The sequence below is a fragment of the Yarrowia lipolytica genome, chromosome 1F, assembly GCF_001761485.1.
Source record: "Yarrowia lipolytica chromosome 1F, complete sequence".
In the NCBI taxonomy this organism is placed as follows: domain Eukaryota; kingdom Fungi; phylum Ascomycota; class Dipodascomycetes; order Dipodascales; genus Yarrowia; species Yarrowia lipolytica.
Window position 1 is genome coordinate 432475 of NC_090775.1, and position 23433 is coordinate 455907.

A 23433-nucleotide genomic window follows, 5' to 3' on the forward strand; every position below is an offset into this window, starting at 1 on the left:
TTCTCTTGGCTCCACACACGTGCAGTTCCCCTGGCGGAACAAACTGACACTTTTTTGGAGGTGGTGGTGCGTGTGGCAGGATAGGGGGGGTTCCAATATATTATGCGACTGTATCTGAGCAAAAAGGAAACACAAGAGAAGCCTTGGAGTGGGAGCTGCAAAAATAAAAAAAAATAAAAAAAGCATGCTACTCGCTGGCTCCCCAAGACGGCACATGGCCTGGTCCGGCCCAACCACCACCTGGTCAAGTGTGCATGGAATTTCAGGAGGTGACTTTGGAGGGAACTTTGTTGGAAGTTAATTCAACTTTAACGGAAAGGGGAGAGAGGCTGATAAACGGCTCTGAGACGGCGTTGAACGGTAATATATTGGTATTAACCTGACCCTCTGGAGTTTGAGATTCTATCAAAATCACAATCTCCCCGGAATCCCTCCTCCACGCTCATATTCGGTCTTTAGCCTCCAGCTCTCCCCTATCTAATTAAACGCGACACACATGCGTTAGGCAGACGGATGCATAGGGTTACTGAAAAGTGCGAGTCTAAGAGGAACAGCGGGAACGTAAACTCCAGGGGGTGAAACCGGTGAAACTGGGGTGGTTTTTCATCCTGAAACAGAAGGGAGTGAAGAAAACAATCCACAGATGTTATGCGTCGCGATTTTGAAGCGCTCCCGTGACTTTCCACGTCCACTCTGTAGGATTACACACCTCATTGTTACGCGCACAGTACAAGTACATACATAGAATACACCATGTACGATAGCACCTCAAGACGCGCTACCAGTACCACCGGTACTCGTTCCTGTATCGTGGCTCTACACACATGGGGACCTGGGAGCTCCAATGGGGCTTATAGCATATGTATGTGCCATAAGAGTACTTGTACAACTGAGTAAATGTATCTCCTCATACCGGTACTGGTACGTTCTTGTGCAATCCTGTACGACATAATGTACATGACATGATTACATACTGCTCGGATAATACTGGAGTCGGTGAGGTCAGACAAATCAAAGCCACAGTGGACACTGTCCTTGAGGGGTGGAGATATGGCTTGAAAATGTGCGCCAAAAATAAATCCATCAGTACATACACCACTTACCTGGCTGACTGGGAACTTGTCCGCTATCGCACAGAACGTCCCAGTATCGAACTCGCAGCGCTACACGGGATAGCGTTTCAGCAAGCTGCAAAAAAACAGCCACTTTCAAAATGCTTTAGGGTCATTTGGCCGGTTGGGGAATGGGCCCATTAATGGAGAGAGGAATGTGATTTTGAGGGAAGGGAGACGCACAATAAAATGCTGACTAAAGTGGAAGTGGGGATACTGAAAACGTGACGGATTGATTAATTACAGTAATTACAATACTTGTACTTGTACTTGTACGTAACTCCTTCACAGTCCATTTGTTTATACTCCAATGAGAGTATATATGTACAGTAATTGCGATACGAATATCATACCGATACTGGTAACGTGTTTTACAGTGGACAATGTCAACTCAGCCGTTCATGTTAAATTGGGCCACCCAATAATCCCAACAATGCCTTACCAGTCACACGCTGTAGAGAAGGCGGCAACTATACTGCAAAAGCAGGCGTCGACTGTACTGCTATAGGAGTACGTACTAGACCATGTAATCCGCTCGTTTTGTGCGCATTTATCACATTTTGTTACTCAGCCTGCTCACTGACAGGACATTACAAATAGCCCCGTAATTGTACCAAAAATTGTGGTGTGCCATCTTTTTTGACTGCACTTTGGCTGCACTTTTGGGTCTAGTCATGTATCTATTGGAGAGCTCTGCCAGCAGCTGTAAGGACCCGCTACCGCCCAAACACAAACTGGTGGAACGAAAACCCCCAATCCACCAGGTCATGTGTCTCACAATTACCTCCTCTCTCACTCATGCAATCATCGGTAACCTCCATCTTCTCTCTCAAGTGTAGATATGTCTCGGTTTCGGAACCCTAAGCTATGGTTTACATATACACCCACCACTTCGGTTAGTGCACCTCTAAAGCCGTATAGCCGCATGACTGGCGACACTCCCAACCCTCCGACCTTCCATCTCCGCTGTTGGCCATGAAACGCACCCGAAACCGCCTGCCCGTGAGCTGCACTTTTTGCCATGCCCGCAAGTTGCGCTGCGACCGCAAGACCCCCTGCTCCAACTGCGTCACTCACCAACGCCAAAACTGCAACTATCTCAAGAAGCACGACAGCAAGAAACATACCGCAACGGTCAACACGCTGGCGCCGGAATCTCTGACCCATATCGGCGATGCGCAGATCTACACGTCGTCAATCAGTGTAGCGGCTCTGGCTGGGTCGGGATCACACAGCAACGTGGAGGGAGTAAAGCCGACGCCAAGAGAACAGGACCCGCCCTTCTTGCACAATGTGTTTCGACTGCTGCATCAGAGCGCACGCGAGAAAATCGACACTAACCCGCATCTATGGGCCCGCTTGCTACCCTCGAGAGCCCTGTGTGAACAACTGTGTCAACGGTACATGGACACCATCAACGTGTTTCATTTCGCAGTCGGACCAGCCCAACCGCAGCTCTGGATCAACACCGTCTACTCCAAGGACCCCAGTAAACCGCACACAAACGCTGAATTGAGAGCCATGGCCCTGGTGCTGCTCATGATGCGTCTGGGACACATTGCTACCCATGACGACTGTCCAGACTACTGCGCAGACACATACCTCGGCCCAAGACTGCAACACATTGCCGAGTCGTTCCTACAGGCCACAGTGACGCACAATTCCATGGCATTGGAAGGGTTTCAGGCCCTAATTCTACTCAGATGCCATGCCGTCTTCTCACCCCAAAACATTGACACCGACCAACGAGATAATGGAATCGTGCACTCGTCCATGTCTCTGGTATCTACAGCAGTCACCATGGGCTTGCATCGAGACCCGTCCGTGTTCAAACTGCCAGACTCGACCGCGGCGCTTTGGAGAGGTCTGTGGTGTCACGTGCTAGTCTGTGATACGTTCCATTCACTCAACACAGGAACGCCCCTTTCCAACGTGATTGACACTTCTGATGTGCGTATCCAACAGCTAGATCTGTCTGCTCTAGCAACCACAGATGCCGAAAAAACGTACCTGACCCAGTGTGCTCATTCTCTGTCGCTCTATACTCGCATGTGTCGACTGATGCGCAAAGGTCTGTCCTTCATCTTCACCCCCTCGGGCCTCACAGACGCAAACTACCAGATCATAATCTCAGACATTCAGGACTTCCGCTCCAGTCTCAATCTGCATATGGAACAATGGGTTGTGACGGACGAAATCAACGCAGCCAATCGGTTGGTGCTGCTTCTGGGAGCTCTACAACTGCAGTCTCTTATCAATAGAGCATGTCAGGTGCCAGCGAACGAGGCACCCAAGTCGCACCGACGCCTGCTCTTCACATGCCTGGAAATCGGCTCGGTATGCGACTACTTGTCCTCCAACATGGGCCACTTTAAGTCCTTCTCGTGGCCAATCAAGGCCATCTTTCTGCGAGTCTCCACGCTCACTTGTCTTAATCTGTGCTCCTTGGCATGGCAAGCCACCAAGATGAATGCCACGGACTCATTGCCGGAGATCTTTGCCACCTGCGACACTCTTCTTGCCTGGATTTCGTCCGTTGGCGCTGTCTACGTGACTGCTCACCAGGCACATGTTCATTTGACGAGACTCCTGGACATTGTCAAGAGAGAGCACAATGTCAGTGTGGACATGATGGGTTGGTATATGGGAGATGTGGACTCGCCACTGATGGAATGGTTGATTCAGGCGCCTAGCTTCTAGTAGGCTATTTTCACTATAGAACAATAGATATTTATTTACGATTAACAATCGTCTAAAAATACAGTGCAGAGGGTAAAACAGATCTAAACTGTATACCGTATTCAAGTGACAAAAGCAAGTAGATATTATTTCCTTTTGTGGATGAGCTGGAGATGGTGAGAATCACTAGTCTACGCCACTGGGATGCAATTTGTCTGTATCTTGAAAAGTTCATCCAAACAAGACGGAGTTCTTGTTTTCCCTTTCTTTAGATAGACTTCTGTCTTATCTAGCCGCGTCTACAACTAAGACATTGGGGCCAATCACGCTTCTGGGGTATTCTGGTCAGAAGACGAGTTTTGAATCTAATCCCATTGTTCAGTCTTAGAACGGTATGGCGTCGTTATCACTCTCAATCTCTACAAGCCACAGATATTCTCTTTTACAGTAGGTAACTTGGACCCATTTTTCGTCCCGCATCTCCAAATCATGCACACACCATGCATCCTGCATCGCCATGCCTCTGGCAGGCATGATACACCTATTACCTATGTCGAAATATATACAATAAATAGAGCTTTTGCGACGGTCACTCGTCTTAAGAACTGTCGTCTTCGTCGTAGTCGTGTCGTCGCTTCTTTTTGCCTCTCTCACAGGCGTTGGCCGCCAAATGGCGTTTGAGAGCGTCCTTCCGGCTGAACGACCTCGAACAAGTGGTACAGGGGAAAGGACGGACGGGTAGATGGCTTCGTTTGTGGCGGCGGAGATCGTGGTTTCGTCGAAAAGAGCATTCGCACTGGTCGCACTTGAACTGCTTATCTGCTGAACCCATTCCGTTGACATCATAGCCCGTGGCTCCCCCTACTCCAGCCCCAACTCCTACACCAGCTGCGACTCCGGGAGATAGGTTTTCGGCCTGCGTTTGGTGCTGCTGCTGCTGCTGCTGTTGTTGCTGTTGCTGGGTATCCTGGATGTTATAATATGAGTATCGTCGTTCGCCCAGCGGATTACTATGCATGCCGTTGATACCCCCCATTCCATTGATTCCGTTGATTCCGTTTATACCGTTGATCCCGTTAGTAGTATGGCCATTTTCGTACTGCGTGATGAGTGGCAGCGACTGTTGCCCGTGATGCTGCTGTTGCTGATGCTGTGGGTGTTGTTGTTGCTGTTGCTGCGACGATGGAGCATGATGCGCATGTTGAGTCAGACTCAGGGTATGTTGAGGAACGATACCTGCACTGGTGGACTGGCCCGCCGACTGCATGTGTATCGCCTGGGGAATCGTCGTGGAAGACGCTACCATGGGTTTGTCACGCTCGACCTTTGGGGGAGGCATGAAGCTCTCAAACTCCAGCACGCCCTCGGGTTCCTCTGGCAGCTCCAGGTACGCCGATATCCTCAGATCTAAGTCGAAGTTGATGCCCTCGTCGTTGGTCTGTGTCTGTTTGTCGCGTCGCGGGTACACCCGGCGCAAATGCGGCGACGAGTCCGTGTAGTTCATGCCTCCGGCCTGGGTCTGTTTGGTATTGAAGAAGAAGTCGTGCGGATACAGGTCTGGCAGGGGATCCAGGGGGTCGCCGGGGTCGTGCTGGGTCAGAGTGTGATTCTGATGGGGCGCCAGCAGCTGCTGGGCCTGTCTGATTTGGTACTCCATGGGGTAACGATGAGAGCCCTCTATGTAGTAGCGTTTTTCCATGGTTGTCATGAGGGCTTGGTTGTGTGCGGTTGGTGGGGGTTGATATTGAAGCACGGAAAGCAAAGAGAAGGGGAAAAGTCAGCGTTCAAGCACTTGGAATATCGTTGGTTTTGTAATCTGATGGTTGGTAGGGAGGTTAGAGGTGCATGGTACGGTTTACACCCGAGAGCACCTGTTAATTTGACTATCGACGGCGTAATATGCAAGCTGTAAGCCACAGAACTATATTACGTCATGGATAGGCTTTTTTGGCCTTTTCCCTTTATGCGGCCAGGCTGCTAATATAGCCAAATAATGTCGAGCCTAACCTACAGCGTTCCGTATGAGGTTTGGTATGGGTTTGGACATGGACGAGGAGAAGGAAGACAGAAGAAAAAGGGCTGGTGATGAGATGGTGGTTGGAAGTCGATGTTTTTTCGTCGCAAAAAATGGCAAAATCAGACTACCACTCTCTGCTATACATGGAACACTCTTCTCTAACCTCACTGACCAGAGTCAGAGTCAATGTCAACAACTTGCTTGAATATACCATACTCGTTCAAGTAGCGCGCTAAGGTTGCTTTTTTGTCAAGAGGCTGAAGACGGAAGGAGCACCACGTTTGACTGAGCCCGCTACGGAAAACTCAGGCCTTCTGCCAAGGCCAAGGGCACAATATGAACTCAATGGAGATGGTTAAAGTCACAGATGGGAGAAGTTGGTTTTCGTGCATGTCTTTTTTTTTCCCCCCCCTTTTTTTTTCCTTTTTATTTCCTTTTTATCTTGTGGTGCATCATCGACTCTGACTTCATTGTCCGATCTTGTACTTTTTACATACGTAGCCCCCACTGAGATCTGCAGATTGAACATCATTTGGATGTATTTGTGTGCAGCAAGAGGTACTCAAGGATGCTGCGATTATCCATGTGCAGATTGGTGTTTGGTCGTGCGACCGTACTCATACCAGTGTATACCTTGGATGCGTTCCGTTTATACATGTGCAGGCCCCTCTTATTCTTATCAAACGACGATGATGACATGTGATAAAAAAAGACACTAAACACGCTGCGCTGCTCCACTCTCCCCCACTAATGGTCCCTTTTCAATTCCGCACGCCAATACGATGCTCAATCTGATATATGCCGGGTTTTCTTTGTATTGTACATTCTGCCCAGTGCATTTGACACGCGCTTCGCAAGGAAGCGAAAATCTTAGTCTCAGCCACATGTCTCCCGCACACGAGGTGGACCCCGGAAAAACGTAGTCCAGGTGCACATGTCGAGGGCCAACTCGTGGATATCTCGAGTCACCGGTCCCGGGACCTTGTAAACGCAGAGATATGAAGACGGGAAGAGTTTCAGGGAAGTGTCTCGCACGAAATCTAATCCGATATTAAATGCAAGCACAAGCAACAAAGACGAGAGCCGAAACTATACCACCGAGATGAATCGCACCTCCCCGAAGCATAGAGACGGCGGGCGCTTGTCTTCTTTTGGCCCCTTTGGCACCCTGCACCAAAAAGACACGCTTCGCTTCCGAGCCATGCAAAACATAAGCCTCTATGGGTAAACACTGCGGCAAGACGTATCTTTACACCTTGGGATAGGCCTTGTGGCTGAACTTTGAGGATATATATCCAGATCTGAAACCGCTCCTTTTTAAGTGTTTTTTTTTCGACAATCAAGATAATGACTCGGGTGTTCAAAGACGGGAATTCTGTCTATTGTCTATTGTCTATTGTGTCTTGTGTTTGCCCTTGCACCAATACATGCTTGGTTGCCCTATCTATGCACCAGGGACATGTTATCATCATAACCCCAGATGGTACACAATGGAGACACCCAGGTCAGGGCTACAAGAAACGGTCTCTGAGAAAAGGCTACACGTGGATAGTCCGCTTTGATAATACCCCGGTAAGCTCCCGAGAGTGCAGCTGCTGGAGAAGACGAGCTCATGTACTTCGTAGGGAAGGCAGCAGCAGCAAGCGTCGTCGTCTTAGGCTCAAGGATGCGCACAAAGAGCTGCCATGAGGGCTCGGACTTAACCATGGCGGAAAAGCCCGATCTCGGAATACGTTGATCAACTGTAGGCGTCTCCAGCTTTTACCCTAAGGGGTGTTTGGACACGAAAGGTTGGGCGAGATAACGAACCTTGGCTATCCGCTACAAGAGTGGTAGTGGGTTGTAGAGATGGCCCTGGACTTGGCGTAAGCGGCTCTATGTTCCAGCTCAGTAAGGTAACCCTCACAAGTGTGTTCTCTTAGTGCGCACGTGCCAGGGCAATCTGTTGGCGCCAACTCTTGTCAAAAAGCTGTGGCGTTTCTTGGCGGCCCACCCTAAGGACGAGTTTAACATGAAAAATGAAATGAAAGTTGGGGTCCAACAACTACTGTAGCTACTAAAAGCCCCGATTCATTGTCTATTCAGATCTAGTTTCATGTTCTAATTCGCCAATGAGACGTCGGCCATTGTTTGATTGTCCCCTCAAACTTCGTTACCCATGGTGACAAATGTGAGGACCACTGTTGGCAACATTGGGTAGGTTTGTATGGGGTTCTGGAGAGGGTACGCGTACGAGCCTTGAGTATGCACGAGAAACCACCTCGTGGTTGTTGCTAGAGGTCTTGGTATTATCCACTGTCCCTACAAGTAGCAACTGCTAGACTTGTAGCTACATTAGCCCCGTCTTAGCGGTACTGCCACACCAGCCTCCATCTATTCTCTATCTCTGCATCCGGCACAGCCTGTATTTCGAGATATGATCTTCACAAATGTTACAAGTAGACGTGGAGTGGGATGTCTAAGATTCAAATATATATATATATATATATATATTCAAGCATTGAACAGAGAAATGTCGCTCCTGAACAAGTGCCAAACAAGCATTCAGCAGATCGGATGTTAGGCTGCGTATCGTAAACCGGACGATCCCTCTGCACAGTGAAAAGTGCACATTGCATCAACATCGCAGCCGGTACAAGTCGCGAGACAACAACAGCCCATTCCATAAGTGTTCGCCAGACACGATTAATAAGACGCACCATAAAAACATATATCTGACTCTCTCAAGCTGATCTCCACACTCCCTCGGCATGGTTTACAATAGATACACACACAAACTTTGAGTCACATCGTCATTAGCCTGATGTCTTGCGTCATTCTCGTGATCTACTGAATGTTCAAGTCATATATGAAAAGACCGATACACCGGACAGAGATGAAAAAAAGCCGCCAATGAATGGAAATTCGGTGCAACGGCTCAAATACGATACTGCAAGTGGTCTTGTTTCTCCACTACAAATACAACAGCTAGAGGTAGACACTACAACTCACAGACCCGAGTCATGCCTGACTCAGAATCTCCGACTGGCCTCCGACAAAACCAAGAGGAAGACAAAACCAAAACCAAGAGGGAGACAAAAAAGAGCTGTAGTCATAATCTCTCAGTCGAGCTGGAAAAAAGAGAAAGAGATCCAGTACGTAATCAATAGAAGACGTACACTATCACGTGATACCCAATTAACAGCTTCTCCTAGGCACAGTGCTCCTCCAAAACTTCCACCAAGGTACACAGTATGTACAACCAAAACAGTCCAACCACAACAGCCAAAAAAGCATCCAAAGAATGTGGGAGATTCCAAGACTTGATATTGTTCAACAGAAAAATATTGGCCGACAAAATCCATCTTTATCTTCTTTGAGTAGTTGTATTACCAGTTGAAATACTGTAGTTGTGTCTTCTGGTGTCTCGTTCAGTTGCACACACACTGGCCTGGACATCTAACATACTCAGCTTCCTCTCAGACAGCCACGTGTCTTGTATACTCACCACCTTCCTACTTGTATTGTGCTTGTACTCCTCAATCCTTTTCATACACTCAGAGTCTCTTCACAGATCTCCCTATACATATTCGTCGTACGACTTAATCAATTGTCTACTTCGTATATTCATAAGTTTTGGGTCATAACCACTTATTTGGCAAAGGAGCCGACAAAGTTCTCGGTGATGCTCTTGAGCTTCTCGAGGTTCTCCTTGGACAGCTCACCGGTGGCGGCGATGTCCTTGAGGAGGTCGGACTCGTTAGCATGCAGGTAAGAAACGAACTCAGCCTCGAACTTCTCGACCTGCTTGACAGGGATGTTATCGATGTAACCGTTGACACCAGCGTAGATGAGGGGGACCATCTCCTCGGAAGACATGGGGGAAGCCTGCTTCTGCTTGAGGAGGAGAGTAAGTCGCTCACCTCGGGTAAGAGTCTGCTTGGTGGAAGCATCAAGATCGGAACCGAACTGGGCAAAGGCAGCAACTTCTCGGTACTGGGCCAAGAAGAGCTTGAGGGAACCGGCAACCTGCTTCATGGCCTTGACCTGGGCAGCGGAACCGACTCGAGAGACGGAAAGACCGACGTTAATGGCGGGTCGGATACCCTTGTAGAAGAGCTCGGCCTCGAGGAAAATCTGACCATCGGTAATAGAAATAACGTTGGTAGGAATGTAGGCGGACACATCACCACCCTGGGTCTCAATGATGGGCAGGGCAGTAAGGGATCCTCCACCCTCTCGCTCGTTCATCTTGGCGGCTCGCTCAAGAAGTCGGGAATGGAGGTAGAAAACATCACCGGGGTAAGCCTCTCGTCCGGGAGGTCGTCGCAGAAGCAGAGACATCTGTCGGTAGGCAACGGCCTGCTTGGAAAGATCGTCGAAGACAATCAGGGCACCCTTGCCGTTGTCTCGGAACCACTCACCCATGGCGGTACCAGTGAAGGGAGCAAGGTACTGGAGAGGGGCAGCCTCGGAGGCGGTAGCAGCAACAATGATAGAGTACTTGAGGGCATCGTGGTGCTCAAGAGTCTGGACAAGCTGGGCGACGGTAGATCGCTTCTGGCCAACGGCAACGTAGACACAGTAGAGCTTCTTCTTCTCGTCCTGGCCGTAGTTCCATCGCTTCTGGTTAAGAATGGTATCGATGGCAATCTGGGTCTTACCGGTCTGTCGGTCACCGATAATCAGCTCTCGCTGGCCTCGGCCAATGGGGACAAGGGCATCGACGGCCTTAAGACCGGTCTGCATGGGCTCGTTGACGGAGGTTCGGGGGAGAATACCGGGGGCCTTAACCTGGGCTCGGATTCGGAACTCAGTCTCGATGGGTCCCTTACCATCGATGGGGTTACCGAGGGCATCGACGACTCGACCGAGAAGGGCGGGTCCGACGGGGACGTCGACAATGGAACCGGATCGCTTGACGGTCTCACCCTCCTTGACGAGTCGATCAGAACCGAACAGCACAATACCGACCTGGCCGGCCTCCAGGTTAAGGGCCATACCCTTGACACCAGAAGCGAACTCGACGAGCTCCTCAGCCTGGATGTTGTTGAGGCCGAAAACTCGGGCGATACCATCACTGGGTTAGTCTTGTCATTGCACAGAGTGTGTGTCGTTATCGTGTGTTGTGTCGTGTTGAATGGTGTTTTGCTGTCCACTGGCTATGCAACGTGTTTGCTCCCAACCGGCCAATGAGAGAGCTGCATGCATCAAAGTGTATGCAAATCGCCCAAAAACCAGCGGGAAAAAGGCACGGTGGAACCCAGTGATTCCGACCTTGCAATCCACCCATCCAATCATCCATCAATCAATCAATAGTAATAATACTCACCCAACGGAGAGGACTCGACCAGTCTCGTTCAGGTTGGCCTCACCAGAGACACCTCGGATTCGCTCCTCAAGGATGGAAGTGACCTCGGTGGGGGTAGCCTTGGCCTCGGCGTAGCCTCGCTGGGCAACTCGGGACTGTGGTTAGCTAGTGTCATTGGAGGCATTGGCGGTATTGCTGTTGCCATTGCTGCTGTAGGTGGGTCGTGGTCGTGTTGGTCGGGTCACCACTTTGGTTCGGGCCCTCCACGAGAGTCGTGTGTCAATCCTCCATTATTCGTCGATACTCACAATTCGGGGGGCGGCAACGCCAGCACGACGAAGAGCGTTCTTAAACATTTCGACTAGTAGACGCTGTTTTGATGAGCAGGCTGAAAATAGCGTATCTGTCTGCGCAAGACGTAGTGAAGAGGAAAAGAGAAGAGGTGAGAGAGAGAAATTTGTGTTTGTACTCTTAGAGTTTGGACTTTTGCAACGAGTGCCAAATCCAGCCAACCAGAGGACGCCAGGCCACTGTGGGAGGTTAGGGTTGGGAGGTTTGGTGCGTGGATTCCCGTGCAGGGTAACGTTGTGGGAGAGCGGAAGGGGTGGGAAGAAGTGGAGATGAGGGGGTTGCGGTAGCCATTTTTGGTTGCTGAAAAACGGAAAATATTGTCAGCACCAAATCATCCATTTCGGCCGCCTCCGTTTCTCAATTGCTACTCGGGAGCTCCCACAATTGACATTCCCATTCGTCGTCACGGCCTTAAATCGGAGGTAACAAGCTTTGACTTTGACCCAGTCACTTTAGGTTGTTGTGCCAGGTGTCCATCTGGAGTAGCTGTATCAACAGAACAGAATGGATTGTTAGAGGCCGTAGAATGGTCAGATTGGGGCGCCGAAGAGCTCAATTGAATTGTACAGGTCCGTAGCTTCATTTTTATGCTTTTAAAATCAATTTCCCCGGTTGCCTCGCCAACATAGCCACTCCCAAACATCAACTTGCCTCCAAATTGTTCATATAATCTGCTCGGTCCGGCTGCACTAACCGGCTGGAATCGGGACCACCAAATCTAATTGACGTGGAGAAGAGGAAAGGAGAGAAGAAAGATGGCCAAATGTGTGCTGACTAAGACAAGTGGGGCCAGATTAGTGGGGGGGAGGGGGCTAGGGCACCCGAGACATTCAATTTGTGGAGCTGTGACCGTCTTATGGACCATTCTACACGTTTTTGTACAACTATGCCCTTCTCAACATTCCTCTTTTTCCACACACACCCACGCAAAGTTACCCTGCAGTCTCCCTGGTGTGGTCGATGTTCATTGGTCAAAGAACAGACAAGTGGATTAGGTAAGGCGTGAGTTTTGAGGAGTATTTTTTTTCAACCATGGTTGTAGTCACGTGACAAAAAAAACTCAACACATACACATACACATACACCTACCCACACGTATCTACACACTTCTTCTCATCTACCTCTCGCTTATTCCAAGTTGCCATTACCCCTCGTCTTCATTCAGTATTCTCAGTTGAATCGGGGTTAGGGTGCGCTTATTTCGGCACGGTCCATCTCCTCCCCTGTCCCTGTGTGATTGTGATTGGGACGAATCAATTGAGTTGTGTGGGGTTAGGGTTGTATCCTAATTAAGTATATTAGGGCTAGGGCGGGCCAATCTTTCGACCACCCGCCTTTTGAATAGCATAGTCAATCGGGGCTTGAATTTGCTCATTTTGGACTGTAGACAGATTTCCTTCGATATTGAAACCCAGCAGCCGTGTCTAATTGACCGGTATTACGACAGGAAAAAGAAACGGTAGTGCTACACAATTGTTGCCCCATTGGAAGCTGACTCCCCTAACCCTAAACTTAACTGGCCAATCACAGCGGCCGTCATCAGCCCACACTTTTTTACAGTTGCGAGGAATATCGCCAGAGGGCTTCTGCGGAAAATAGGCTTGGTTCTTCTCCATAACAGCACTCCGCACTCCATCACCAAAATGTTTGCTCTTCGACGAGTCGCACGACCCACCACCGTTCTCCGAGCCCCCACTCTCCGAAACACCACCCGAAACATCAACCAGAAGGTGGAGGAGGTTCTCAAGGACGGTCCTTACAAGATCAACAAGGCCGGCGCTGAGGCTTACGAGGCCGAGTACGTGGCCACCGAGAAGCATGCCGAGCACACCTCCAAGCTGTGGCGAAAGATTTCCATTTACATTTGCACTCCCGTGATTCTGGCCACCTGCGTCAACACCTACTTTGTTGAGGCTGCCCATGCCGAGCACCGAGAGCATCTGTCTCATCTGTCTGAGGAGGACTTCCCTCCTGAGTACGAGTTCCAGAACGTTCGAACCAAGAAGTGAGTAGCGCAAAGAGCGAAGCTGTTTGCACCCCGATCACGGACAGCTAAGCTGACTGTGGTTGGGAAGACGACAGTGTTACGTTGACTGACAGCCTTAGCTGTTGTTTGTCTGTAACACACACAAGGACGTATTGAGAGAGCGTTCAGACGCCTGGGGATGACCAAAGTGATGCCTGACGGAAGGACGGGGCGAGATCCAGAGCAGGTTCACCTTTGGTGGAGGCGTGAGAGATGGACATTGGCACGTACGGCATGTGACGCGTGTATTGGAGCGATCTGATTGGTTGACATTTCGAGACTTGAAGACTTGGTCTGAGAGTCCCATGGGAGTCTTCCGTATATGACTGTACCGCGTTTCGTGACGTGTCGCGCTGCTGTTCGTCTCGTTTGGCCCGACCGCCGTGTCTGTCTCGAGTCAACCCATTGGTGGACCACTCTTGGACGACATCCTCGAATGTCCTCCAAATACGGACTATGCCCTCTTAATGATTATACTAACACAGCTTCTTCTGGGGCGATGGTGACAAGACTCTGTTCTGGAACCCTGCCGTCAACCGACACATCCGATCTGACTAAGTTCGCGATATAGCTAAAGCATTATTATAACGGTACAAGTAGAGCGTTCGGAGGAACTTCGAGGGCAAAGCCCGGGTGTCTCCCGACAAGATATAGTGAATGTGCAGTCGTCCTCGACTTTCTGACTACAGTTGTAGGACGAGCGAGCATCGACAATGACTGTAGGACGTAGGCGAAATGTAATACAAGCTGCAAGTACACGAGGAGGTCGGATATATCAATAATTAATGGGACGCCTCCGATCAAGCCCACAACCTCCAGAACCACATTTCATTTCATTGCAGTGTTCCAAGTACATTGGTCGACCCACTGATACACATCACTGGTTCAGATGACTGATCCAGATCGAATGTCTTAAACCTACGAGTCCTCGTACTACACGTGGTAGACCAGTGAAAGATGGAGATATTTGGATGAGTGGCAGTGATTAGACAATTCCTACATCTCATGGAAAGTTCATTTTTACTCTGCATATATACAAGTACATAGCTGTAGAGTGAGATGGATCTTCACAGTGGGCTTCTTGTACGTCTTGCTTGTGCACCAGATACTATACATGTACCAGTAGTTGTATTGTACTTGTACTGTACTGTGTACAATACAGTAGTTGGTATATATTCAGTACAGTGGTTGGTATCCATTATAGCTACAGGTGCCGGTTCTTGTACAAGTACGATATACAGTACAGTAACATGTGATAGAGGTTGAAAGAGCGGGCAAGACGAGACTAAAGCATTATTGCACGTGCTTGTCGGTGAGATTTAGACGGAGGTTTGGTGTCTGGGGCAGTTAGAAGGACGGGCTAATTTTATTGTAATGGAGTGATCGTAATGGAGTGTTCGTAATGGAGTGCTCATTACCTCTTGTCCAAGTCATCTTCTGTATCTTGCACTGTCTTGTACTGTATTATAGTCATCGCTTCAAGTACGGTACATACTGTACTTGTATTTACTGTACTCGTCAACTGAACTTGGTTGACAACCTCCAGAGAAGACTGGGTCTGTAGGTCGTCTCTTACCAATGCTCTTCCTTCATCAGTTTCGGTTTAAACGTGGAAATGACGTTAGATATGAGAAACTGGTCCGTATTTTTCCTAGTATCGGCTCTTGAATCACAATCCCATCAGCCAGCAGCATTGTTTGTCATGAAAAATCGATGCTACTCATCAACCCAGTTAGAGATGTTGCACTACATACTGTAATGATATTATTAAAAAAAAATTTAAAAGTTACTGTATATATATATCGTCTCTGGGTACTGAGGTATGAACAAGTCCAGCAACAAGTACTTGTATGACTTCCCGTTGCACAAGCTGCTCAGCAGACATGTGCCATGAGCATGACTCCTGTACGAAACACATTCAAGCGTAGCCAATTTGTCATTATGGCCACTTCGAGACGAATACTACAGTACATCATTATGCCTGTGTACCATTACAAGTACTCCAAATCTACTACATTTATCTACTACCTCCACCACCTCCATACCGTTGTCATAAGCATTCCAGATTTACTGACAACGCTAGATCACACGCTCTACAACACTGATACGTTGCTCTTCACTCCTGGCCTAAGGCCAGTAGCTTCCCGTCCTTTCTATAATCATTACTCATTATATATCCCTCCAACCTATACCAAAACACATACGAGCTGCGAGATTGTGTCCCCAGCCGTATCCCATATGCCCCTTTCAGTCGATCTAGTGCTCGATCCGTCTGTGTCCGCTCCTTCTCCCATAGTCGCTACTCACATGGTCGCGTCGCGCCACATGTTCTTCGTTGCTCCTAAGTTCGTTACAAAGTGCTAAACACAAACAGGTTATTTGTAGCCGCAATAGCAATCGAGTTCTCATGGGGATGCCAGCTGAGATGCAGGATGTTCTTCTTGAAATCAATCGTGTCAAAGTCCATGTCCCGCTTGACCATGTTCATTCCTGGAGACTGGCCTCGCTTTCGGCCATTGGGTGAGTTGGCGCCGTTGCCGCCCTTGAGAATACCGCCCATGGCGCTGGGAACGCCAAACTTCTTCTGCTTGAAGGCGGACTTGTCGGCCTGCAGAATGATCTCGGCATCTTCGGGTGTGGCAGGGTTGACGGCATCCGGATAGATCATAAAGTTGTTGTTGTACGATCCGGTGGACACTGACTTGCCGTCGCCGGAAAAGACAACCTCAAACTTGTCGAAGATGGCGTCGTTCTCGTAGGTGTCACACAGCTTGTCACGCAGCTGCTCATGGATGTTGATGGTCCGCACGGGCTCTCGCTCCATCTTCACATCCCAGATTTTGACTGTGAGGTAGTCTCGGGAGAGAATATATCGTCCATCGTTGGAGAAACGGACGTCCGAAATCGACGACGTGATTTCAGTGAAGAAGGAGTGCTGTGCCGGGTCCATCCACTCCTCGTATTGCTTGGCGTGGCCGTCACACAGAGCATTGTCTCGCATGTCGGCCAGCTTGATAGTACCCTTGGAAGACGAGTACATGAACAGGTTGCAACTCTGCGGGTGGAAGTCTGCTGCGGTGATCACCTCCGTCAGCTCCTCCATGTTGGCGGGCTTGATGTCCACAATGTTGAACGACTGGTCCGCAATGCCGAGGTTCCACAAGTTTATCCGCAGGTCGTCGGCCGAAATGTACGTTTCGCCGTCCGAGTTGACCGAAATCGAGTTGATGTGGTAGGTGTGGGCGTTGGCGTAGATGCGTCGGGGGGAGGCCGCCACAATCGTGTCATGGAGCGTCATTCGGGGCAGTCGAAGCGTGTCCATGGTGAGCTGGTTGGGCTTTGTGGAGGTGCCGGGGGCGGCTGCAGAAGCAGCGCCGGCGTTGTTCGAATCGCTGAGGTTATTCTCGGCAACCACCCGCAAAGACTTCTCGTACACCTTCCACAGCTTAATGGTCTTATCGTTGGTGGAAAGCAAGAAGTGGGCCTGGTTCTGGCGTTTGCACCACTTGATCTTGTTGATCTTCTCCTCAATCTCCAGCGACTTGAGATAGTCAAACTCGGCGTCGTGGCTCTGGAACTCGGTGTAGAACCGGTACTCGCATCCCTTCTTGTTTTCGTTCCGCTCAAACAACACTACTCGGCCTCCCTTGTCGCCGGTGGCCAGGTAGTTGCCGGTGTGGTCAAACTCCACGGTCGAAATCACGTCCGCGTCCGTGATGTTTTCAATGTCGCCCTTGTCGCCGAAGCATTGGGAAAATTTCCATTGTTCGTCCATTTTTGTGTCAGAGTGTGTTTGTGTCTGTCCGTTCGGGGTGTGTGTCTGGTGTCTCTGTGTGTCGATGTCGCTAGTCGATTTTCAGTCTTTTGCTTGGTGTTGTGCGTGTCGTTCTCGTACCGCTCGTTCCACTCGTACACTCGGGCCAAATAGCTCTATCGCAAACGTCGATGGACAACGGTGATGATGTGGTGATGATGGGGTCGGTCAAACAACAAGTAGAGTGGTGCAAACTGTGCTGTGAGAAATGTATGCAGGTCGGGTTGGGAGAGAGTAAGAGGTAGTAATGTAGAGAGAGGAGAAGATACGACACGATGAGGAGGTGATGGGAAGGAGTTAGAGATCTGGAAACAGCTGGAATGGATTTAAAATCACGACTTTACTACAAATATGTTTTCTTGCGCTCTGAACCAACGCCAGAACACCGATTTATGGACCCCCTCTCGCTCCATCCACACCCTAATCTCATCTCGCTCAAAAAAAACCACCTTCCGAATTACCCTCCTGCAATTCTAATTTTGAGGGTGACGCCATGACTGGAGCCTCAGGAGGACGAGGCGGCTCATTGAGGATGTTTCTGAAAACCCCAAAATAATCGCCCAGATTTACCGACCATTTTAATAAGCTCAAAATATTTTTCTCGTTTTTACCCGCTTTTTATCCCTGCCCCACACCTCTCGTCACCTTCCTCCACCCCTCCGTTCGGTACTGTTCCAAACAGCAAACGTCCAGCACGCCTCAATTGCACCGCCTGGAGGGCTGATAAATTCGATAAAAGGCCCATAATTTGGCATAATTCAGCCCGTCACGACCCATATTCTCCGATTCGTGTTTTTCTCCACGTGACGATCTACGCGAGCGTATTTAAAACACACCCGTTATTTCGAAACTAATCGAATATAATGGAGGTAATTCTGTGAGAATTCGCCGAAATTTGAATTTAATCGGATCAATTCAGAAAAAAATCCTCCTTACTCATAAACACTCAGACGCCACAAACATATCCTCAATCCCTAACAACCGGCCTCCCCCCGGCAACCCCAGAGACCTTGCTGCCTCTGCCCCAAGCGCAGCAACAACGTTTGGTGATCGTATTGGGAGACAGCAAGGGGGAAGGGGTCCACAGTAATGTGGGGTATGTGGAGGGTTGTGTTTACGGATATTACGTATATAACGTATGTACTGTACATACCAGACAGGGCCTTGTGTAAAGATAGGTTTGGTCACGTGACACATCATTCCATCACGTGATATCCTTTTACCCAATGTGAGGAGTTGCTCGTACTCGTAGTCGTACTCGTATGTACATACTCATACACCACTGTCACTCGCAACTATGACGTCATCGGACGACAAAACTACTCGCCCGCGGAGACCACATCACGTGACTGAAATGTCGCACTCAACTGCCCATTTCAACAAAGGTCCTAATTAGAGTGATAATTAGAGCCGTCTAAGGCGTATCTGTATTGATTGTTTCGTCATTAAGTTTCGATCTAGATCTGAAATGTAACATTGCTTGTGTTGGGTTTTTTCTGAGAATTTTTATGGGATTTGAGAGTGTATAAAAGATATTCTGAGCACGGGTTTTCTCCCTGTTTTTAAATATTTCCAATATTCCTACTTTTGACATAGTTAGGTGGGGTATTGTGTTAGTACGACCATTTGGTATACTGTTTACGCTTGGGAAGAGTTATAGATAGTGTAATTATCAGTATGGTAACTGAGATTGTTGTGGATTGGTGAATGTAGTATATACTATATATCCAAGTACAGTGGTTGTACTTGGTTTTCACAAAAACACCATAGCTATCTTTTCTGACTTTCAGCTAATCAATGTCTTTTCTTTGGAGCAAGTTTTTTTTTTTTTTTCTGCATATACATTCATTTAATTATAACTTTGCCGTGAAAGAATAACCTTTGAAATGAATGTACGCTTACACGAATATTACTAATTAAACACGTTTAGTGTCATGGTCCAACTTGGCACGTACCTATTTCCAGTAAAAAAATCATAAAAAAACCTGGTTCAGTCCGTGTTGTATGTTGGTCCACATAGCTTCGCGTGTTTGTTCGTTCATCGGGAAAACGCCACTCCAGTCTCCAGTTCTCTAATCTCAATCCTTCCATTGCCCTCTTCATTTGCATTGCCTTTGAAAACTTCTCCTTGTGGTTCTTCTTCGTCATTGGTTTGGTTCTGCGTCCCCTGTGGTGACTACGCGCCCTGCTACGCTGTTCTCTCGGTGGCCTCGGCCGCCTTTTACGCTTGCTACTGTGTCTACTCTCGCTCATCGTGAAGTGCTGGCGGTTGTCCATCGTAGAAACACATCTGGGCTTCCTTCAGGAATTGAAGCAAACCCTGTTGGACATGTCCCAGGGTGGCGTCGTCCCCTGAGTACCGGAGGGATCTCTCCATCTTCCAGATCCCATAAGCCAATTCCCGCAGATATTTGCGTGTCTTGACTTGTTGATGTTTCCGGGGGGCGTCACTGTTCACATGCCCTGGGAAAGAGGGGAGTACTCCACATTTCGACTCGGTAAAGATCCAGTCCTTTAGAGAGTCCACTGACGGAATCTTCATCCTGGTCAACATGGAAAGAAGAACTTCGCACTTGCAGAAGATATGCTCGTGCAGATCCTGAATGATGGCCTTATCACAGAGCCCGCATCCTGGATTCTTCTTGGTGAAAACGTGGTCGTCAGGGTATCTCCATTTCACGAGCGGAAGTCGAGATATCCGCATGAGGTGAAGAACTTGTGCTTTGTTGGCGTCGGCGATGTAGTGTTTTCGAAGGTCATGCATTACCTCCTGCCAGACCATGTCGTCAGAGATGCCCCCGTAGTCGCTTCGTTGAGTCCACTTCTTCGGTCGTGCAAGTGTGTGTGGGAAGTTTGGCAAGTCGGGAGACGAGGTCTTGTGAAACATGAAGTTCTCTAGAGTAAGTGGTCCCATGCTCCACCGGAGGTGGTCGATTTCCGCTGTGGACACCATTCTGACCGGATGGTATCGTCTCGCGGCTGCGATGTCGACGTGTGCTTCCCGGAAAGATTCTGCTGCTCTCACGTTCACCTGGTTTCGTTCCCAGATTCTGTGATTAACTGTGTCTGTTGTAGAGGGCTCGTGATCTTCTCGAGGGTTGGCATGTTCCGCGGTGAGGGGCTTGTTGAGCTCGAAAGAAGCTCTGATTGCGTCTCGCATGGTGGGGGAGGCTGCGTAGCCCCAAGCTTGGCCTGTCGGAAAGCGGCAGTCGACGCGCTGGTGTGGCTTTTCCTGTGTGAGACTGTGAGTTCTGCTGTAGAACTGGAAGGTGCAGTCCCAAAGGGCCGGCGATGAGCCATGGAAGAACCTGTAAGCCCGAGCGGCCTTCAGGCACACCATGAAACGTCCCATGTCCCGCAGGTTCAGTCCTCCTCTGCCTACCGGAGTTTGGATGAAACCATTGCTGAAGGTTTTGCGTGTTTTGTCGGGTGATAATTTGTTGATCTTGTCGCACGCTAGTTCGTTCAGCTCTCGGATGAAGGTGTTGTCGATCTGGCTGACGTAGGGTCCAAGGAAATTCAGTTTCGAGAAGAAGTAGATGTTGATCATCCACGCCTTGCTGTAATAGGGGAGACCCCATAGTGAAAGGCGTCGCAGCGACTCCTTGAGGTCCTCCTTGATCTGAGCGTAGTGCGTGTCCAACCTTTCGCGATTTCCGAAGTGTACTCCGAGGTACCGGAAAATGTTGTCAGATGTCCGGAGCGTCGGGGCCTGTCGTGTGTTGTTGTCGGTTGGCCAGGTGGCGTCAATTGTTCGCTGCCATTCTGCGTCAATAAAGGTTAGTGGAACAAAACAATCGGGGGGGCCGATCTTCTGAAGCACCGTCTTTGACGGGTTTAGTGTGAGGCCTGAGACCCGTTGGAAGAGGCAGAGCACTCTACCAACCGTGGCCACGTCCTGGATGTTGTTGAGGAACACCGCTATGTCGTCCGCGAAAGCCGACACCTTCATGTGTCCAGCTGCCACTGCCTCCGGGTGAGTAGGGGGTTGTGGCGGCCTGTGCCCAGTGGTGTGGTGGTGGGATAGTGGCAGGCCTGGGGCCAGTCCAAACATCTCTCGGTCCAGACGACGCACAAGTGCGTCTACTGCGATGATGAAGAGGGTTGGAGAGAGAGGGCATCCTTGTCTCACTCCGATCTTGATGCGGACTGGGCGAGATAGGACACCTCTGATGTTGATTCTCGTTACTGCGTTCTGTTGTACAGCTAGGATACGGTTGATCATCAGTTCCGAGACACCCACATTTCGAAGCGTCTTTATCACCCAACTCTGGCTGATAGTGTCGTAGGCTTTCCGGAAGTCCAGTGATCCTACGACCCAACCCATGTTCAGCTGGGAGTAGGCGTTGCAAAAATGATCCATGGTGTCGAGATTGTTAGTGATGTGTCGACCCGGTACGAAACCGTTTTGGGCGCCGTGAATGCTGTCCGGAAGAATGTTCTGGATGGCTTTGTTAATGAGCTGTGTGTAGATCTTCACCTCTGTGTTGATCAAAGAAATAGGCCTGTAGTTGGAGATGTCGGCCTGATCTCCCGACTTGTACAGTAGTTTGATGATAGCGGTGTTGCGTTCGGTGCTGATGGGCGAGTCGGCTCCAGCTTCGTTGTAGACGTCCGTCATCAAGTCCCCCAGCTCATCCCAGCAGTCGCGGTAGAACCTGTACGGGATGCCGTCTGGCCCTGGCGCGCTGTTGTGCGTAGACGCCTTGATGGTATCGAAGATCTCCTCCTTGGTAAAAGACGAGTCCAGGCTTGGGTTAGCTGTATTCACCCTCCGGGTTTCTTCGGGGAAGAGGTCTAAAAAGGCGCTGTCGTCGGTGTCGTTGATATCGGCAGCTCTGTCGAAGATGTTGTCAAAGTATCGAGCTGAGATGTCGCAGAGAGAGGAGGTGTCGGTCTTCACTCGGCCTTGGTGGTTCCGTAGGGAGTGGATCTCCATCTGTTGCTTGGATTGTTCGACCCGAGCATGGAGCATCGGGTATGGCTCGTTAGCTGGGTAGGCTTGCCAGTCTGAGGCTGTTGCCATGAGGGCCTCGCGGCGTCTGTTGTCTGGGTGGTTGGAATCTCGAAGTGCGCGGTTTTTGGCTTCCTGTTGGATGGTGACCTTAATGTTTTCTTTCAGGCATTGCAGCTTCAGGCTGGGCTTCAAAGGACCATATCGCTTCAGAATGGATTTGACGTGGAACTTGAGCCAAGCAATGTACTCTGTATCAAAAACCCACCAGGGCATCCTCCAGGTGCCTGGGCCTCTGTCTTGTCGCTGGGTGAGGTTGCCAAAGTTAAAGACGAATTGGACCGCGTGGTGAGAGGACTTCGTGATGTTGTGACCCTGCTTGTTGGTTACCAGTTGTGTGGATTTGATCCACTGTGAGAGTGTCGAAGAGATGTGCAGCTGATCCAGGCGCCTGCCAGCTCCGCGGCTGTTGTTGGTGTGAGTGTAGAGGCCTTTTCTGTGTTTGCTGATTAGAGTGTAGGTGTCTAGTAAGTCCCAGTTAGCTAAGAAGTCCTTAAGGTGAGTCGTCACTTTTTCGCCAATCCTGCCGTCGTTGGAGGCGACCGCGTTCCAATCGCCTGCCGCTATCAGGGGGTATTGGCAGGGATGGAGGCGTAGATAGTCGTCTAGTGACTGGTAGAACTGCCGGTTAGTGAAGGGGGAGGCTCCCTGCTCGTTTGGTGCGTATACGTTGATCAGCGATAGGTGTCTGTCGGTGCCTTTGATGTGCACGTCGGCCAAACACAGTCTGTTGTCTAGGGCTGGGAAGTATTCAAAAACTGTTGTAAAGTTTGTGATGGTGACGTTGTCGGAATAGACTAGCCCCACGCCGACGCTTCTATTAGAAACACCAGCTGTGGAGCCGAGGAGGGTGTAGTGTCTGCCCCCCGGGTAGGGCGAGTTTGAAATGATTTGTTGAGCGGTTTGTAGGGAGGAGTCCACCCAGTTCGTCTCTTGAAGAAGGACGAGATCGGGGTAGTGAGTAGTTCGAATAATGTTTACAATGGTGTCGGGTAATCGGTTAAGCGCTTCCGCCATCTTAAAACCGCCGATGTTAGCCGTGATGACTTTAACATTCGGAGATTTCATTTTGGCCTGGGTGCTCTTACATGGGGCTTTAGAAGGGGTGGTAGTAGAGGTGAAAGACATGC

The 23433-nt window shown here is 49.6% G+C and overlaps 6 protein-coding genes across 6 annotated transcripts; 2 read left to right on the forward strand and 4 right to left on the reverse strand.

The window, feature by feature from the left end:
* Positions 1-2087: 2087 nt before the first annotated feature.
* Positions 2088-3812, forward strand: YALI1_F04345g (uncharacterized protein; the record flags this gene model as incomplete). The annotated part of the gene is made up of 1 exon (XM_504934.3): positions 2088-3812. The coding sequence occupies one exon, from the start codon at positions 2088-2090 to the stop codon at positions 3810-3812; it is 1725 nt and encodes a 574-aa protein (XP_504934.1).
* Positions 3813-4389: 577 nt separating this feature from the next.
* YALI1_F04379g (uncharacterized protein) lies at positions 4390-5499 on the reverse strand (the record flags this gene model as incomplete). Its single annotated transcript, XM_504935.1, has 1 exon — positions 4390-5499. The coding sequence occupies one exon, from the start codon at positions 5497-5499 to the stop codon at positions 4390-4392; it is 1110 nt and encodes a 369-aa protein (XP_504935.1).
* Positions 5500-9438: 3939 nt separating this feature from the next.
* Positions 9439-11454, reverse strand: YALI1_F04433g (uncharacterized protein; the record flags this gene model as incomplete). The annotated part of the gene is made up of 3 exons (XM_504936.3): positions 9439-10867; positions 11120-11253; positions 11407-11454. 3 exons carry the CDS (start codon positions 11452-11454, stop codon positions 9439-9441), a joined length of 1611 nt encoding a protein of 536 aa, XP_504936.1.
* A 1638-nt stretch (positions 11455-13092) lies between these two features.
* YALI1_F04455g (uncharacterized protein) lies at positions 13093-14033 on the forward strand (the record flags this gene model as incomplete). Its single annotated transcript, XM_504937.3, has 2 exons — positions 13093-13454; positions 13961-14033. The coding sequence occupies 2 exons, from the start codon at positions 13093-13095 to the stop codon at positions 14031-14033; spliced, it is 435 nt and encodes a 144-aa protein (XP_504937.1).
* A 1792-nt stretch (positions 14034-15825) lies between these two features.
* YALI1_F04497g (uncharacterized protein) lies at positions 15826-17250 on the reverse strand (the record flags this gene model as incomplete). The annotated part of the gene is made up of 1 exon (XM_066094482.2): positions 15826-17250. The coding sequence occupies one exon, from the start codon at positions 17248-17250 to the stop codon at positions 15826-15828; it is 1425 nt and encodes a 474-aa protein (XP_065950554.1).
* A 2278-nt stretch (positions 17251-19528) lies between these two features.
* YALI1_F04559t (uncharacterized protein) lies at positions 19529-23431 on the reverse strand (the record flags this gene model as incomplete). Its single annotated transcript, XM_068283229.1, has 1 exon — positions 19529-23431. One exon carries the CDS (start codon positions 23429-23431, stop codon positions 19529-19531), a length of 3903 nt encoding a protein of 1300 aa, XP_068139330.1.
* Between the last annotated feature and the right edge of the window lie 2 nt (positions 23432-23433).